The following is a 17,235-nucleotide window of genomic DNA, read 5'->3' as shown; positions in this document are numbered from 1 at the left end:
AGGAACAAGCCTGTCTCTTGAGGCGAATAGGATATGTACATGCTTTGGCAATTTATTTTGGCATATGATTTGATGTGTTTTGAACTCAGTATCGTATATACATGAGGGGATTTGAAGTCATACCCGTCTGCTTGATACCCATAGATACCTGGTTCTGGATCCAGCATCTGACTTGATCGTTTGTTGTTGAGTGCTCTGAGTGTTGGCCAGAAAGATACCAAGATAATTACAATTAAATAAATGTTGAGCTGTTGCTTTTAATCTTTTGATCGACCTTGTGTGTTTGAACACCGATGCCTTTGCCGACTGCTGCAGACAGTACCTCGTCGACTTGGTCAATTGATGCTGCCGGGTAGGTAGAGGTCTTTGCTGTTTGGCAGTCTATCAACACGCTGCCTTTATAGCTTCCATGTCAACACGTACATCCAGTATCTTCAACTCAGTCCGAACCCTGGCATGGAACAAAGGCTTAGGCCAAGATCAAGTCCAAGTAGAGCCACATAGCATACTTGGTCTTACCATAAAAGCGAGCTGCTTTCCACGCACCATGAGTCAAACTTCACGTCTTTCCCATAACTGATCAAGGTCATCAATGTGCTCAACATCATGTATACTCATATTCCCTAGGGTATCAAAAACGCTGGCCACTGGGAACATGAGAGACGACCAAGCTTGCAAGCCAGGTTATGCTGTCTAGACCAGGGTTCTTATGCTGTTCGTGTTTGTACCCTATAGCTCAGAGGTCATCTCGTCTGCTGCCCACTAGGTGGTATATGTTGCTGATGATGAGGTGTCTCACGGCTATGTGTCCTCAAGCTGTATCTAGTTGTACTCGTTGCTATGCCCTCACTCAGTCTTGGGCTCATCAGACTCAACAAAGCTTTGAGTCTGCCGTGGCATCTCTCCAGGAAAGGGACTCTTTCCCAGGTATGTGACAGCAGTGGTCATCTGGTGTCGACCTCGTCGTTGACAGTCCTCCAGTCTGCGACGTTGGTCTTACACACCGGACTGCCAACCTCGACAATGACAAGGCTCATGACTTTGCAAAACAAGTAGTACAGCTGGAACAACGTTGTATTATGCTTACATGTCAAGGTAACAAGGTTATGGGAATATCCCTCATGTGTGACCCTCTGTGTAACTATCGTGCTCAACTGGGTACTCGAGTGTTCCAAAACAGTCAATAGTCATGGGAACTCGTGAACAGCCAACGTCACACGAGCAACATCAAAGCGACCTCCACCAACCATCATCCCTGGTACTACAAGTAGTGTGTGTGACCTGTATCATGCGTCCGCTGGACTCATTGGACCATCGACTTACAGCTGCTGCAGCTTTCTTCAAGGCAGGGTTGTAGGGTTACACAGATGATGGCAGATGAGAGCATTGTGCATCTGGTTCGGTGTTGACCGAGAGAAGGACAAGGGTTATGCTTATGCGCAAGTCTGACAAGTCACAGATCTGACATGAGTGACACTTTGTATGGAACTCGACATTCTGTAACACAAAGCCACAGTTCCACAAACTCACTGATCACTGAACTGAAAGTTGCATAAAACAGGAACTTGATCATTCAAACAAACACAAGCTAACTAGAACTGAACAAAACGTGCCTTGAATCATCCATCGATCTTGGAAACAACAGGGCTCGTCTTCTCCTTGGTAGAGTACTCTCCATCTTTCTCAACACCACCAGAGCTCTCCTCATCAGATGCTCGTGAATCGATAGAAGAACCCTCATAACCGTTCTGCATAAGTTGAGGGTTCCTTCGAGACCACCACAACAAGCCAAGCTGCACAAATACAGACCCAAACGAGAACGCAGTGGTGAGGGGGAATCCGATCGGATACTGAGGTGCGTCAGAAACCCTAAAGGCACGAAGAGGGATGGTCGCATGCCCAATGTAGACGACCATGACGGTAAGAGCAACAACGATGGATCGTGCTTCGGGTTCCTTTCGCATCAACTCGGCAAACCAGGCCATCAGGGCCGGACTTCCTGCGTTGACGGCGTAGGTCATAAAGTAGAAACCCATAACGACCTTGTTGTCAGATGGCCAGGCACAGAGCACACTCAGCATGATACCGAGTATAAAGGCACAACCTGAACTGATCTGCCATCTCCAGTGCTTCCAGTCCGACAAGCCGTTGAGGATCAGGTTTGTACAGATCTGCATGGCATAACCACCCAAGGGAAGGATGTTGACTTGGTACGTGCTGTAGATGCGGTTTCCCGCGCTGTCCTTGAGACTCTCGATGTACAGAACAAAGTACGAGTTTGCTCGATGCGCCCAAGCATTCATGACAAACGCGCAGAGGAAGAAAAAGGTGACAGGGTGAGTAATCAGCTTGCGCAACTTGTTCTTCAGAACCGAAGTAGGAATAAGCTTTGAAGTCTTGGCTCCAAAGTCTCCCATGCGCTCTCGTGAGAGCTTCTTCTCGTCTTCGGTCAACCACTTGGCACGAGTGTAGGCAGGTGTATCGGGAATGACAAAAAAGCCCACGATGCCCTGGGCGATGGTGATGACGCCCGAAACGATAAACAACCACTGCCATCCGGCGATGCCATGGGCGCCGTTTAGGTTGCGGTACAGAGCTGCTTGGAGAGCGCCGAGAAACATGGCGCCTGCGACGTCGGATACGTTGAAGCAGGCGATTCGAAAGGCGAGTTCCTTGGGCGTGTACCAGTTGAAGATGAGGGAGACGACGCTGGGCCAGAAGACGGCGGAGAAGAGGCCGAGGAAGAAGCGAAGAACGTAGATTGTGGTTGCGCTTTTGGCTTGGCAGGTTCTGGGAGAGGGTGAGTCTTTCATGCATAAGTTGAGGCCTGTATGTTGAACTTACACCAAGACGAAGAGTCCCCAGATAATCTCGCAGGTTGGGAGAAAGATGGATGGTCGAACCTATCATGAAGTCAGTGCTGTAAGCTCAATGATGACTACCTTGACACACCCTCGTCTGAGCCAACTGCCCAGGAACAAGGCCAATGGCGTACCCTATGGAAAAGAAGGTATTAAACATGACCAACTCATTTCCATACAAACCCAGTGCCTCTCGCATTCCTGAAACATAAGCTTGTGTTGTAGCAGACTGGTCCATCTCCTTCATGATACCAGCGATGAAGGTCCACGTGAGAAGAAGGCAGTCAAGCTTGAGGAGTAGTACATGTCGTGGGTTCTTGAAGTAGGGAATGACTCGGGAGATGTGCTTAAAGATGCCTGTCTGAGGAGGATACGAAGACCCAACCTCTTCTGGTGTTGAGTCAAGATATGCTTGTGTTTCAGAGGTGGCCATTGTCTTGTCACAAATTGCAAGTCAAGATGATGAATAGAGAAAAAAAAAAGAACATTCAAGATGAAACAGGAGTTATATACAAGGGCCCCTCCTCCACACCCTGTCTTTCTCGTCAACATCCCAGTAACATTCTTGTGCCTCTAAATCGGCGTCCCGGCGATAGCAGATCAAGATAGGAATTTAGCGGGCCACTTAAAGCTCGCGTCATTTACCGCGCAAAGAACGACATGTTGGGAGAATTGTCCCAGATGGGTAATATTGGTCGGGCTAAACCCCGACATCACACTAGAAAGGTTTAAGCTTAATTGCTCTATCGCGACGATGAATTTCCAATCGCGGTAGTCTCTTTTTCTCAAGCGGGAGGACCGCGATTGATGACCTGAATGAGGAATTCCGTCTTGTCGCTGTTCAATTAACCTTTTTTGCATTGACCTAAGCCGATAAGATGGATAAGATGGATAAGACGGATAAGATATGATAAGATAAGAGCCTTTATCTTTCGATCTTGTCGCAGTAATGGGCAGCCGGGTACTTCTTTCTACGGCCTGATTAGAGCGGAAAAATGGGAATCTACCGTGTTAATGAATGGCGATATATCAGTTTTTAATGTACTTGACGGAATATTTCCCCAGAAGTATAGCAGAGAATGAATCTGCTGTGTCAACTTGAAGTGCAGAGACCAACAGCCACAGTTGCGCCACAGGTCATGTGAATCTCGGGAATATACCGGCTTTAGAAAGAGAGACTGAACTTGATGCGTTGATACAACACTTGCCTTTTCCTCTCTTTGCCTATTCAATAAAAGCCCATTGTATATAAACGCTTCTAGTTCTCAAAAATATCTATTCCTTTTTACTGTTAATCGGCTTTGTTGTTATTTTTGCTGGCCTAGAGACGATGTAAGTGAACAAAGTGCCATGATTGGCTCTCTGGTCTCCACTCTGCACTACATCACAAATCTCAGCGTTATATCAACCAGAACGGATGCAATGAATCGAGGCCGATTCTGAAGTGACCGGGACTCGGATCCAGACTCAACTTGTGACTATCACAGAGGTGTAAAGGACCTATTTCTGGGGAAATAGACATTGGGTAAACACCACAAATAGAGACTGTTTCATCAGTGGGCTCGACACTGCCATGCAATACTGCCAGGTCCAGCATCTGGCACGAGTACACCGATGCGTGATATGGAGGCTATGCCATAAGAGACAGGACTACCCCGACATGATGTAGTATGTGGAGGAACGTGTCGGAAAACCTAATTCCGATTATTCTCGTTATTGTTGACACAAAAAAGAGTGCCCTGGAATGTGCCCATGTTCTTGTTGATCATGTACTTAGATATATGATGTATAAAGTTGGAAACTCCTTTGGCACAACGTTTTGTAGCTCTCTGCAGCTGAGTTGGCATCCTCACCAAGAAAGGCTTCGGTCACAGCTGATCGGTTCGACGCTTGTTGATGTGTAGGTTGTTTCAGAAGCGGGATGACTAGGCACGCACACTCTGACTTTACAGACTATCGAAGGCTACACAAGCATCCTTTGTTGAGACACAAAGCAAGCAGGAACATCACGAACACCCTTCACGTTTTGAGTGCTCTGCGTAGTGAGAGCCGTAATGGCCGTTATGGCGTAGCAATCATAGGCATCGATGAGTTTCATGTCCGCCTCAGATCCCGTGAAGTCTATAGTAGATCCACATAAGCAACCATACTAGCATTTGCATTTATACAAGGTGGAATGTTCGCCTGTATGTTGCTCTAAAAATGCCAGACGCCTTGGCTATGATGCTTTAAAGCTAATTCGCTGTAGTCTGACTGTGCCGCCTATAGTCCACAAGCTTTCCGCGATTGAGTCCGTTGCTGCGTGAATTGGTTCAAATGAATTACTTTGTTGATTACAGTACATGTTTACAAGGTTGATATCATCCCTCGTGAAAACTACTCAACCCGAATTTCGAGCTGCCCAATCTTTGCAGTGACCAAGCAAAGCAAAGCCACAAAGTACATTACATAACATGAAATGGCATGTTTTTTTTTGTTCTGCTCTATATTGTTCATTTTGATACCAACACCATGGTTGAGGAATCTTCAATGTTGTTGGCATCCAAGGCAATATCTTACAATTATGCTTCCACCCGTGTCTAGTATTGTCAAAATGGTGATATAGACAAGCCTCATATGGCAGAACCGAGGTGCAACACATAGCCTGCAGTATCATTTCTCCAGTGTGGTCGGCAGTAGCACTTTAGTCGTCGTATCCGTGACCCTCATGGAGAGGACAACAAGTAGGATCGTGACCAGGAACAGGAGGGGCCTTGGGAGTCTTGGAGTGACCCTGATGGTGCGATACCACTTGGTAGTGACCTATGGTCGGGTGGGATGAGCAATAGCTTCCCGATATTGCTTTTCTACTGCACCGCCCTTTTCGTCCAGTTGCTACTGTGGCAAATTTACAGCCGGATAGGAGAAAGATGCTCTCAAAATCATCGTTCTCACAATTGGCTCATTTGATGACGATATCAAGATTCCCCCGCTCGCATCAGAATATGTAGAGGTAATCTCTTCACCTTTGGATACGAAAATCCCGTAAGCTCTGGGTGATGTGATGGTGGGAAGGGCGATAACGTTCAATAGCAAGACAGTCGTCGTTTTTCTTCCAGAAAATACTGTCAGCATTAACGCCACTCGTTTCATCTCGATTTAGGCAGTTCAGGTGCTCAAGTTTGGAGGATATGTAAAGGAAAGTCTCATACTTCTTCAGAATTGCATAGATTGTAACATAAAGACCGGCAACGAGTAGAAAGATCATAACGGATCTAGCTATGGAAGAGTTAATCAAGACTGAAACACAGGGGAGAAAAACAGATCAGATTAAGCCAAATCGAATTAAAAAGACAATGTCACTGTCCTATCATGATAAAAGGTCGGCGAGGCGCACCTAGTATAGTTTGGCTTACCCATGTTGATCGTGTGAACCTCACAGTAGCGTCAGCCACTTCTGACAAAAGGCTCTCCTAAAATCAAGCCTCGTGTGCATCCCATATCGTATTGAGATCATTGGAGGAGTTGTATTTGGAAACTGCGGAGTCTTTTGAGAGAACAATGTAGTTGAAGATGCTCTGAAGATAAGAAATGGTGGCAGTACTCTCTGATTACCCATCTTCGCGGAGTTTCTGTTTGCAAGTGACAACAACTTGAGTGGGAGATGGTAGATGTGGAGTAGTAACTGTACACTGATGGATAAGGGTTGAAGTGCTGTACATTCTCAGGGAATTGAACACTTACATACAAAGGGATATAGGTAAGATGAATCGGCTATCTCATAGTATTTCAGAGGTTAAGACAGCTTAATAGTAGCCGCTCTATCCTTTTCATCAAGTCTAGATTATATAATGAAGTGATATATACGGCAAGGTCCAGAGGCATATATTAGTCTTAACTCTATTCATCGAAATACACGGTAGACTCAGTGAAGCAAGAGATTTCGGGATCCCATATTGAACATTGCCCAAATTCTAGAATTAAATAAGACACTGTTTATATTTTGTTCCAATTATCTCTCCACTGCTACTACCAGTCTAAAGGCGGCAGAGCTGACAACGAGATGGAGGTTGCGCTTCGAGCAAAGCCAGTAACGCTGCAACGGTAATCCGCCGTTTCCCTCTATATTCACTAGAGCGGTCTGCGATCTTGAAAAGACTTTAATGCCGGCAGAGATTGGTAACGCCTGTAGTCTATGAAGACCATTCATTACAACGCTCGATCATCCCAGGTAGTTAAAGCTTATTTCTATTCACTAATCCGTTCTTTGTTCTAACCTTTACTGTCAAGTAGGATGTTGACCTCCCAAGTCTTGAGGATATAAAACTAAATAGTCAAGAATCTATAGTCCAAGTATCATAAGTTTACCTAATATTTTCCATCTCTTATGGCAACTTTCCTAATACCGTGAGGAATTGTTATCAGAATATTTTAGGATTACTCTCTTTTTCTTGAGTTTGCCAAACTCTGAACATGTAAAGAGAAAGTCCTTATTTTCTCAGGCAGTCTATGAACCAATGGCGTTACTACAGTGCCGCGATTCTTGGTCGACCACGGGACAACATTATCGAAGCAGGTTGGCACTCATCTATATCGCAATGATTAGACTTGTTGATATTCTATTGATCAGTACTGTTATTGTCCTATTCGCAGTGAGTGCCACTCATATGTATGTAGCCAATGCTCTTATCAATGTGTTTGGTGTAATGATATCCTGAACAGTTGCAATAGCTATTGCTATAAACAGGAGCCTACCGGTAAAGACGGTGTTTTCCCGTCATATCTGAACCATATAGAAACTCTCAACCATGGATTTTATATTTGTTAAATGCTATAGCGATGCATGTTGCAGCAAATCTCCTGGCTTCAACGGCGACCTTGTCAAATCACTGTCACTTATTCCCACTTTAAGGAACTAATGTCAAAAGTTTCAGTTTGTATGTTTTACTACAGCTTCATAAGTAGCCAGTTGTACTCAAGCATGATGTACTAACTTTGACCCTGTTGCATTCGAGCCATGTGTTAGGGTTGACGCCGCGATACGTGTTACTTGATATAAGAGGTCGCTCTCATTATCATGTTTTGGGTATCGACGAGAGTTGGGACATCTCGAGATGTTAAACCTTTGCTTTACATTATGTTGTATCATTTCTAGCTCTTGACCAGGCGTACTGTGACAATTTGATGATGATGATACAGCCAGTTGGCCATCCTGATGGGTGTTGATGAACCACTCCTGATGCTTGACCATATTTGTTGATGGACCCAAGTTTCCCCACATCCCTCCAGATCCGATACTTGTAAATACCAACAGGAACCAATATACTCTCTATTAAACTTCTAAGTCTGGTACTCCCGAAACATCATACTCGGACACTCGAAAAATCTACAGGTAGTAGATATTGAGAAGACGAATGGTTAGATGTCCAAAGTATCAAGCATTCATTCATATTACATGCTTATCACAGCACGAGTAGCTCTTAAGAGTCTCTTTCTGGAAGGCCTTAGACAAGTAGCATAACTTTGAGACAGGCCATTCAGCATCAATTCCTCCCACTCAAACAGCTGATATAAACCCTTTCATGAGCCACTCTTAAAGATCTTGTCAAAGTCAAACTCAGTCCAATAAATCTTGGGCTTCAGCCCCGCCAACTTCCACTCCCCCTCAATCTTGACATAGGTATGCTGCATCAGAGCATGACAATGGCCCCTGGCCTCGACGACGGTCTTATCAGTTCCAGTGTAGCGCTGGTGAGCAGCTCGTAGTTGATGCTTGCCAACAACACGATCAGTCGAGATGGCTTCATACTTGGATCCCCCGATGAAGTGCTGCGTGTCCACTAGAGGATCCCCGACGAAACTTGGGGCTGAGACCATGGCGATAAAGTCTTTGGCTGGCATCGCGTCCCAGCTTTGTCCTGTGACCTCGGCATAGTCAACCTGTGTAATGTTAGAAGATGAAGAGATGGGGGGGGAGGAGGGGGGGGGGGGGGGCGGAAGTACATACGTTGAGTTCCGGGGCAAGTATGGCTTCCAGACGGGCCCAATCCTAGAAATACATTAGGTACACGTTACTATGTGTTGGGGATGAGAGTGTTGTCACCTTGGTATCCAGGCTATCTCCCCAGTCAAACGTGATAGCTGCGAGTTGCAGTGCGTCTATTTCATGATCATCAGCGTTCGTGTTGAGCCGAGATCGGGTGTAAAATGGCTCAGTATTCACTTGCGGGGTCAACTCTTGAAGTAGTCATGTTGTTGGAGAGTATTTGGCTTTACTTGACCAATACTTGGGTAATTGTCGCGCTGACAGTTGATGTTGTTGTGTTGCAACGTCTAGATACAGGTTTGGACCGTATTTCTGTTCTTTCGGAACTCGACGGAACTTCCGCCTACATTTCCGGTCATTTCTCCACCGTTGTATACAGTGATTGACAGTCTAGAGACGACAGCACCAAAAACAGGGAAAAGCAAAAGACAGTAGTCATTGAATGTCACAAGGCACGATCAAGAATGAATTGCAAAAAGTATTAGATTGAGTAGGCTAATCCCCAATTACTCCCTCCCATTAAAACACCTGCTCCATAAATGTTTTCGTTCCAACTACAAGCCAAGTGACACTAATCTATGTTCAATGCCACCCCAGTGTCAATGCAGATCTATCCATCTTCCCAAAGAGAAAAAGGCAGAAGAAGTGAAAGTCAGTTCCAGAAAAGAAGGCTGAATGCTAAGCTAGAATCCAATGCACGCGTTGCGCTTAGAGAAGAGCAGCAGCGACGGCAGCAAGGAGAGCAAGACCGCCGACAGCCTGCTTGCCAGCGGAGCTGACAATGGTGGGCTCGCAGTGGTCGCCAGAGCAAGGAGCCTCACCAGAAGACTCACCACCGGAAGAGCCCTTGGAGCCAGAGTCAGACTCGCCACCGGAAGGAGGAGCAGGCTTGGATCCAGAGTCAGAACCACCGGAGGGAGGAGCGGGCTTGGAGCCAGAGTCAGAACCACCAGAGGGAGGAGCGGGCTTGGAACCAGAGTCAGAACCACCAGAGGGAGGAGCGGGCTTGGAACCAGAGTCAGAGCCAGCAGAAGGAGGAGCAGGCTTGGAGCCGGACTCTTCACAGTGGTCACCAGTGCAAGGAGGAGCAGGCTTGGAGCCAGACTCCTCACAGTTGTCGCCGTAGCAAGGAGGAGCGGGCTTGGAACCGTGCTCGGTGTCGGGGCAGTGAGAAGAAGAGCAGACGGGAAGCTCAGGAACCTTGGGGTGGTCGGGGGTACCGTAGGTGTTCTCCCAAGGCTTGTAGATGACCTGGCCATGCTCGCAAGACTCACAGTCGGCAGGAGTGTAGCAGACGTCGTAGTTGTACCAGTCATCGCACTGCTCAGGCTTGTAGACAGTGAGGCCGTGGCAGTCACCGTTGGAGCAGTACTTGGGAACGTACTGAGAACCACCCTTGCAGGAGCAGGCCTCGGAGATGTAGACGTACTGGCCATCGCAGTCCTCACCGGGGTAAGGCTTGAAGATGTAGACGATGCGTCCGCCCTTGCCGGTGTCGGGGTAGCACTGTCCGTTGTAGCACTCGTAGATGGCGGTGACGGTCTGGGTCTGGGTGGTGGAAGCGCCCTCGATGGTGGTGGTGAAGGTGGTGGTGATGGTGGACTGGTCGGTCACGGTAGCAGTGAGGACGTTGGTGAGAGTAACATCAGCGCCGCCGAGGTTGACGTAGACAGTGAGGAGGATGGTGTTGGGAATGGCAGACTGGCGGCGGCTGAAGCGGCTGCGGCGAGCAAGAGGAGCATCACCACCACAGAACTCGGAGTCATCGCCAGGGCACTCAATGTCGCAAGAGTCGAGGTTGACGCGCTCGGTGCCATCGTCGACCTCGTCACCACAGTAGCAGTCAGTGTCGTAAACACCAAAGTAGCTGCGGCCGACACAGAGAGTGGCACATTGGTCGAGGTCCATGGAGCTGGAAGATTGAGCAAGCTCAAAGGTAGGGAAACCGTTGTCGGAACCGACACAGCCGAAGAGGACAAAGTTGTCGATGGAAGCAGGGAAGCCAGCAGCAGAGGTACCAGTGGAGGTGGGAGCAGTCTCAGTGCCAGTGGCAGTGATGGTCTCGCCCTCAGAGTTGGTGGTAGCGCCCTCAGAGTTGGTGTTGGTCTCGGTGGCAGTCTCGGTACCAGTAGGAACAATGGTCTCGCCCTCGGAGTTGGTGGTAGCACCCTCGGAGTTGGTGTTGATCTCAGTGTCGGTAGGGATGATGGTGTCGGTGACAGTAGCAGTAGGCTCACCCTCGCTGTTGGTAAGAGTAGTCTCAGTGACGATAGCGGTGCCGGTCTCAGTGTCGGTGTTGCCACCGTTACCGCCGCCGTTACCACCACCGCCGCCAGTGCCATCATCAGCAGCAACCTTGACATTGCCGACAGTGAGAGCAGAAGGGTTGGCACCGCAAGACTGAATGAACTCAAGCTGAGGAGCGGATTCACCAGCAGGAGTACCAGAAGAGGAACGGCTAACAACGCCGCCGGTGGTCTCGAGACCCTCGGTGAAGACGCTCACACCGTCGACAGTGACATCGAGGGTGCAGCCACCGTCGGCACGCTTGCGGCTGTCGCTGAGGAGCTCAACAAGGATATCGAACAAGATCTGGATGAGATCTCCGATGTCGATACCGAAAGGGAAAGCACCTCCAACGGCGAAGGAAGCGACACCGTTGGGCCCGGCGCGGAGAGAAATAGCGACAGAGCCATCAGGGAAGGTAGCAAAGGAAGCACCAGGACCAAGCACAGCGTTGCCGAGGTCGACAGGCTGAGGAGGACCAGCAGAGCTAGTGGGAGCGAGCTCAGTGGTGGTTCCAGTGGCAGACTCAGTAGCAGATCCAGTAGCAGGGATGCTGCTGTTGGTGAACCGCTGAGCAGTGACACTCGAGGCCAAGGCCAAGAGTAAACCGGGAGTGAAGCGCATTTTCGATTAGATAAGCTGTTGGAAAATGCAAAAAATGATTGATTCAAAAAACGAGTGAATTGAGTGAGTTAAAGATTCAATAAAGTGAATGTGATTGTTGCTGTTGTAAAAGAATGACCTGGTCCTCAATGGGAAGATGAGAGTGAGGATGAGATGAGAAGGATATGGGGAGGAAGTTTGTCCATGTTATATACAAGATCTGGTCGCCCTTTGAGTGAGTGATTCAATTCAGACTCTGCCTGTTTTCGTTTATTGGGAATTGCAATTGTTTCCCTTGGAATTCATTCCCTCCTGCATGCGAAGAGAGAGAGAAAAAAGAGCATTCCTTGTTGTTATCGCTAAAAACATGCAGGGCAGCACCAGCTTATCCACTGTTGTCCAACTAAACGGTGATAGTCTGTCGCAGTGTCTCACCAAGTCGTGAGCGAGAACTGAATTCAGTACAAGAAATAAAACAAGTCCATTCTTTTGAGACTGCTGGCTAGACTGATTGCAGTTTAATCCAAGGCGTCGTAATTCACGTCAAGTCAAAGCGCAGCCAGCAATTAATTGTCTCAAGCCCTTTTATGGGCGCATCCAGGTTCTAGACTAGACTAGAGAGAGTCAGCCAAGAGTCATTCACAACCACAAACGGTTTCTACAGTATTGAGGGTGTCATTCTCAATCAAAGTCAAGTCAAGTCAAGCAATTAACTCTCAATTGAACGACAGCAAATGATCAAATTCCTGCTCCAATTGATACCCCAGTCAGTGGTTGACTTTGTGCGCTGTGGCAACACGACATGCCTAGAGACAGCCAGCCGGTCGGTAAGACACCAAGATAAATAAAAATAAAATAAAAAAGATGGAGGGGAAAAGACATGAATTGACCAGTCATGGCCACAATCATTGTCATTCTTGGCGAAACTTGTAGACGGAATGGACCGAAACAGTTCAGCATGCCATGACGAGAACCTGGCCAACACGTTTACAATTCTGTTGGTGAACAGGAAACAGATTGCTTTCGGCCAAAAACGCGAATGCTGTTTCACCCGCAGAGACATTCGCAACGGTGCAAGCCAATTGTACTGGTTAGTTCACGTTTGCGGCTGACGACAATGAAGCTATTCTGCTTCCGTGAAACGGGTATCGGCACATTAGATTCGTAAATTGTTTATCGCTCACAGTTTTTACATGTCAATCCGACACCTGTCAATTGAAGGAGTTGACAGAAGGGAGGGAAGAAATGCTCATACCCTACAGTACAGCACTCACTCGAGATGGGCATCCCTCTGTGAACAATTAAATGAGAACAACACCAATTGAACCGTTGTAAACCTTGGTATTCTCAACGTCTGCCAAGAGGAAAAGCTTATTATTCTGAATAACCGTTTTTTGTCGCAACTGTCATTTTTAAAGTTGATCAACATAAACACTCAAGACTGTATTCGACTCCAGTTTCCCTGGGTACCTTAGTACTTACACCACTTACCAGGACAACTCACTCACATTTCCCTACCAACTGCAAGGAATGAAACCCACCGTCTAGTCTAATCCGTTCCCCCCCAAATCATCAACCACAATGCACACAAAGCTTATCTCTTCATTTGCAACAGACAATGCCACAGTCTAGACCATCTCCTTTTTTTACCATGTCAATCCAGCCTCGCAATCTAGAAATGAACAAGCTTTTTCTTCTCTCCAAAGGGCTGGGAAACATTGGTGAAAAGGCGAGAATTGTCTAAGACACAACAGGGCGCATGTTCTGGTTGGTTAGACTACCCCCTTCACCCCGACTCCCTGGTATGCAATTGTTTTCATGGAATGTTGAACGGATGGATAATGTTGGTGAGATTCCGAGTTGTGTTGTTGTCAAAGGGCGAGAGGTACGCATTGATGGGACGAGTGTTTGAACTGATCATCTTCATCGACACCATCTTGACTTTTGTCAATGGGGCGGATTTACAGAGGCTACTAAGGGAAATTTATTGTGTACGGTAGGCATTGTGTTGGTGAAGCTGTGGTTAATATCAGCAAGAGTGATCAGACCATGGAAACTGATAAGGCCAAATGACAAAGCTTGGTATTTCGGTCAAGTATTGAAGTTCGATGGTCGACTGTTATATGTTGAATGTAGAAGTCCATGGTAGCTGACTGACCGAGTACATCTTTCGGCGTCACTGTGAGAGATAAAGTCAGTACTGAGCGTTGAAAATACATTACCCGAGCTACCCAATTCCAGGTGATGCTCCAGTGAACTGCCCACTGTACTTGACCACTGAGCATCGTAACCATCTTCAACAACACTATTTGTCCTGCCAACTCGTGTTAGTTTGATGCCATTCTTATTTTTCTGTTGTCGCTATCACTTCTGGATGTATTTGAGCTATGCAAGAACTGGTGTTGAATTTTGTTAGATTATTGTCGTCAGTAAACGCGTAACTCACAGACCTGACTTACTTGCTCGCCCTCATGATCTGCTTCCATTTTTTTCACGACGCCCAAGTAGGTCGTTACAGTTGACAAGTTTTAGTGGACTAGCTCCCTGTAACAGGACATAGGCAGTTTCCATCGCAAAACGAATAAAAGCTCTGTGAGTTTACACAATTTTTCAATATAGAGTCTCATTGCATATCTGTTGTCGCTATGATTCCTAGATTCAAATGATACATTTAAATAAAACTAGTGCTGAATTTTATTAAATTATTATCGTCGTGTAACCCAAGAGCGTAACTCACTTTCACCCCGATCTGAGTCCCGGGTAGTTTTTGCGACGCTTGAGTCGTAGATTTTAGTGGACGAGCTCCCTATAAACAAGACATAGAATCACTTGGCCGGCCTCATCGACAAACGACAAACTGGTTCTAGACATTTACAGGAATTTTCTGTCATGGATATGAATGTATTAATATTGTCGCTATTATCTATAGTCGTAGACAACCAGAATAAGAACTGGTGCTGAATTTTATTAAAGTTGTATCCTCTGTAAATGTGTAGCCCAAGAGCGTAACTCATTTTCGTCTGAATTCATTTCCTTGCGACGCTTGAGTTCCATGCTACAGTCGACAGGCTTCAGTGGATTAACCCCCTGTGGGCTTACTTGGGTTGCTTCCATCGTGAATGAGATGCAGCCTCTAAATTCTGCACAAATATTTATAAAAACGATTAATACATTTCCTTTGTCGCTCATGCCTCTACTTTGATTTCTGTGATCTATGAACAGTTTTTTGCATGCACGAGGACGTTATAGCATCAGTCTAGATTGTTGGGCGAACACGGATATTACTGCTGTGAGCACTGTAGGCAGCTTCAATTCCCATCTCTCAAAAACAACCAGAGACGGAACCAATAAAGTTCGACATGTGCAAAAATGGCTTACTATTGTGAAATCACCCATCATCTCTTGTAAACTAAATCATATAAGAACAAGTTATCTATCAAGACAATCACCATCAACCTCGCGCGTAGCGTTCAGGGAATGCGCCCTTGACATCTGCCATAACCTGCACAGCGACATAGCGACTCTAATCACCAAAAAATTAGCTGGTCCAGACCATACACAATTGGAACAACACTTACAATCCATCGACACATCCAGAATCCAATACCGGCAAAGTAAAGATGAGGATCTAATAAGCATCAGCAATACACTCTCAATCTGACCGGAGAGAAAAAACTTACGACCGGAATATGTCACGTAGCCAGGAGGCTCGCCCTCGTCGTCAACGCTCGGTACGCTCACATTCTCAAGATGAGATGCCGATTCTTTGTCGATAAAACCAGCATCGGCATACTTCTTTGGCAAATCCTCATTCCTGTAGCCTGTAGCGAAAATTATACCTCCGGCTGGAATAGTTTTTGACTTGTCTTCAGCTTTGTCGTACACGACAAGTCCCTGCTCTGTCAGTCCCTTTGCTTCGCCGTTGGCAATCCGAATGCGATCTGACAAGACCAGGTCAAACACTCTTTCTTGATCAATGTAAATGGACCTCCCACGTTCCTCAAATGCTCTACAGGGCAAACAAACCTGCTTCTCTATCTGATAGCCCTTTTCCTGGAGGAGTTTATGACGCGGTTCCATGGTTTGAGCGAGGGATGTCATCAACCCACTGGCCATGTCGCGCATGACTCCCAGAGGTAGAGAGTTTTCATGAAAGTCTGCTGCTTCAACAGGCATTTGACCCTGGTAACGCATCGAAACGACAGAAATAAACATGTCAAAGTCCAACAGTGTCGTCGGACTTCGCTGTAGCATGGTGACGCTCTTTGCGCCGTTGAGGGCGAGGTCTTTGGCCACGTCGTGCGCAGAGTTTCCGGACCCGACGACAACTACATCAAGGTCTTTGTACAGGGTCGCGTCGCGATACTCGGAAGTATGCTGAGCTGGACCGTGGAACTGTTCCTGACCTTCGAGAGGTGGGATATAAGTGTTTGCCTTTGAGATGAGAAAGCCGTTGGACAGAACGAGGTTCTTGGCTTTGATCGTGGTTGTGTTGCCCGATTGAATGTCTTTGAGATCAATCGTCCAAGCCTGAGCATCTTCATACCAGACACTCCCGATGACTTGTATACCCCCAAAGAATGGAAGCTTGAGCTGTTCTACTGCAGATGACATGTATCTCGTCAAGTCTTTGCCTCCCATGTATTCCGGGTAGTCGTCAGACGGGATGGGAAACATGGGCAATTGAACCATGCTTCTATTGTGATGAAGAACAACACTGGAGTATCGCGACGTCGACCAATTCCCACCCGCTTCAAGCTCTACATCAAACACAGCGACATCAGCACCAGCAGAGTCGAGCATGATTGTGTTGGCCAAGCCGCTAGAACTTCCTCCAATGACGACAGCGTCAAGCACGCCCGAGATATGTGGTAGGCCCTGAGCAGATGGTTTGCCTCGTTGAGAGCTGTCAATTGAAGACTTGGACAGGCGAGGCAGTTGCTCAAATGGATGGTTGATAAGTTCTTGGACGGCTGTACTCAGTATCCAGATGAGCCACTTCCCATCTACGTGGACGAGTTTGGCTTGACCAACGCACTTGGAGCGCGGCTCTTCAGTGCAGAACCCAAAAGGCAAATCCAAGCAAGCAAGTGTAGGACCAAAGCGCATATACTGGGGAGTCATGTCCCAAATTGCCGCTGGATTGTCCGAGAATTCTGAGGGTTTGCGCTTGTGATTCTCTGACAGAGTCTTCCATGCTGACTGTATCGCAGATCGACCATGGATCGTACGTTTGTCAAAGGTGAGAGTAAGCGCGTCCCTCCACCAAGCATCCTCGACAAAGAGGTTGGCGAATCCATCCCAGTCTGCACAAGTAACAGCAGAAGAAAATTCTTTGATGAATTCTGAAGCAATTTGGGACTTGTCGAGGGATTCCTCACCGTCAAAAGCTGGGACGTGGGGGAATCCTGAGGCGAGGTCAGCGACTCGCTTCCTGTTGCGCTGTGGGTGTTCGGCCAT

At 47.1% G+C, this 17,235-nt stretch overlaps 4 protein-coding genes across 4 annotated transcripts; all 4 read right to left on the bottom strand.

The window, feature by feature from the left end:
- Positions 1-1,619: 1,619 nt before the first annotated feature.
- Positions 1,620-3,294, bottom strand: FPOAC1_010188 (uncharacterized protein; the record flags this gene model as incomplete). The annotated part of the gene is made up of 3 exons (XM_044854583.1): positions 1,620-2,790; positions 2,845-2,903; positions 2,953-3,294. 3 exons carry the CDS (start codon positions 3,292-3,294, stop codon positions 1,620-1,622), a joined length of 1,572 nt encoding a protein of 523 aa, XP_044701896.1.
- Positions 3,295-8,420: 5,126 nt separating this feature from the next.
- On the bottom strand, positions 8,421-9,091 carry FPOAC1_010187 (uncharacterized protein; the record flags this gene model as incomplete). Its single annotated transcript, XM_044854582.1, has 4 exons — positions 8,421-8,780; positions 8,848-8,889; positions 8,944-8,999; positions 9,064-9,091. The coding sequence occupies 4 exons, from the start codon at positions 9,089-9,091 to the stop codon at positions 8,421-8,423; spliced, it is 486 nt and encodes a 161-aa protein (XP_044701895.1).
- Positions 9,092-9,594: 503 nt separating this feature from the next.
- Positions 9,595-11,796, bottom strand: FPOAC1_010186 (uncharacterized protein; the record flags this gene model as incomplete). Its single annotated transcript, XM_044854581.1, has 1 exon — positions 9,595-11,796. The coding sequence occupies one exon, from the start codon at positions 11,794-11,796 to the stop codon at positions 9,595-9,597; it is 2,202 nt and encodes a 733-aa protein (XP_044701894.1).
- Positions 11,797-15,226: 3,430 nt separating this feature from the next.
- On the bottom strand, positions 15,227-17,235 carry FPOAC1_010185 (uncharacterized protein; the record flags this gene model as incomplete). Its single annotated transcript, XM_044854580.1, has 3 exons — positions 15,227-15,298; positions 15,354-15,403; positions 15,456-17,235. 3 exons carry the CDS (start codon positions 17,233-17,235, stop codon positions 15,227-15,229), a joined length of 1,902 nt encoding a protein of 633 aa, XP_044701893.1.

This window comes from Fusarium poae, chromosome 4 (assembly GCF_019609905.1).
Source record: "Fusarium poae strain DAOMC 252244 chromosome 4, whole genome shotgun sequence".
Taxonomy (NCBI): Eukaryota; Fungi; Ascomycota; class Sordariomycetes; order Hypocreales; family Nectriaceae; genus Fusarium; species Fusarium poae.
Note: the sequence above shows the minus strand (reverse complement) of the source record. Positions and strands in the feature narration are given on the sequence as shown.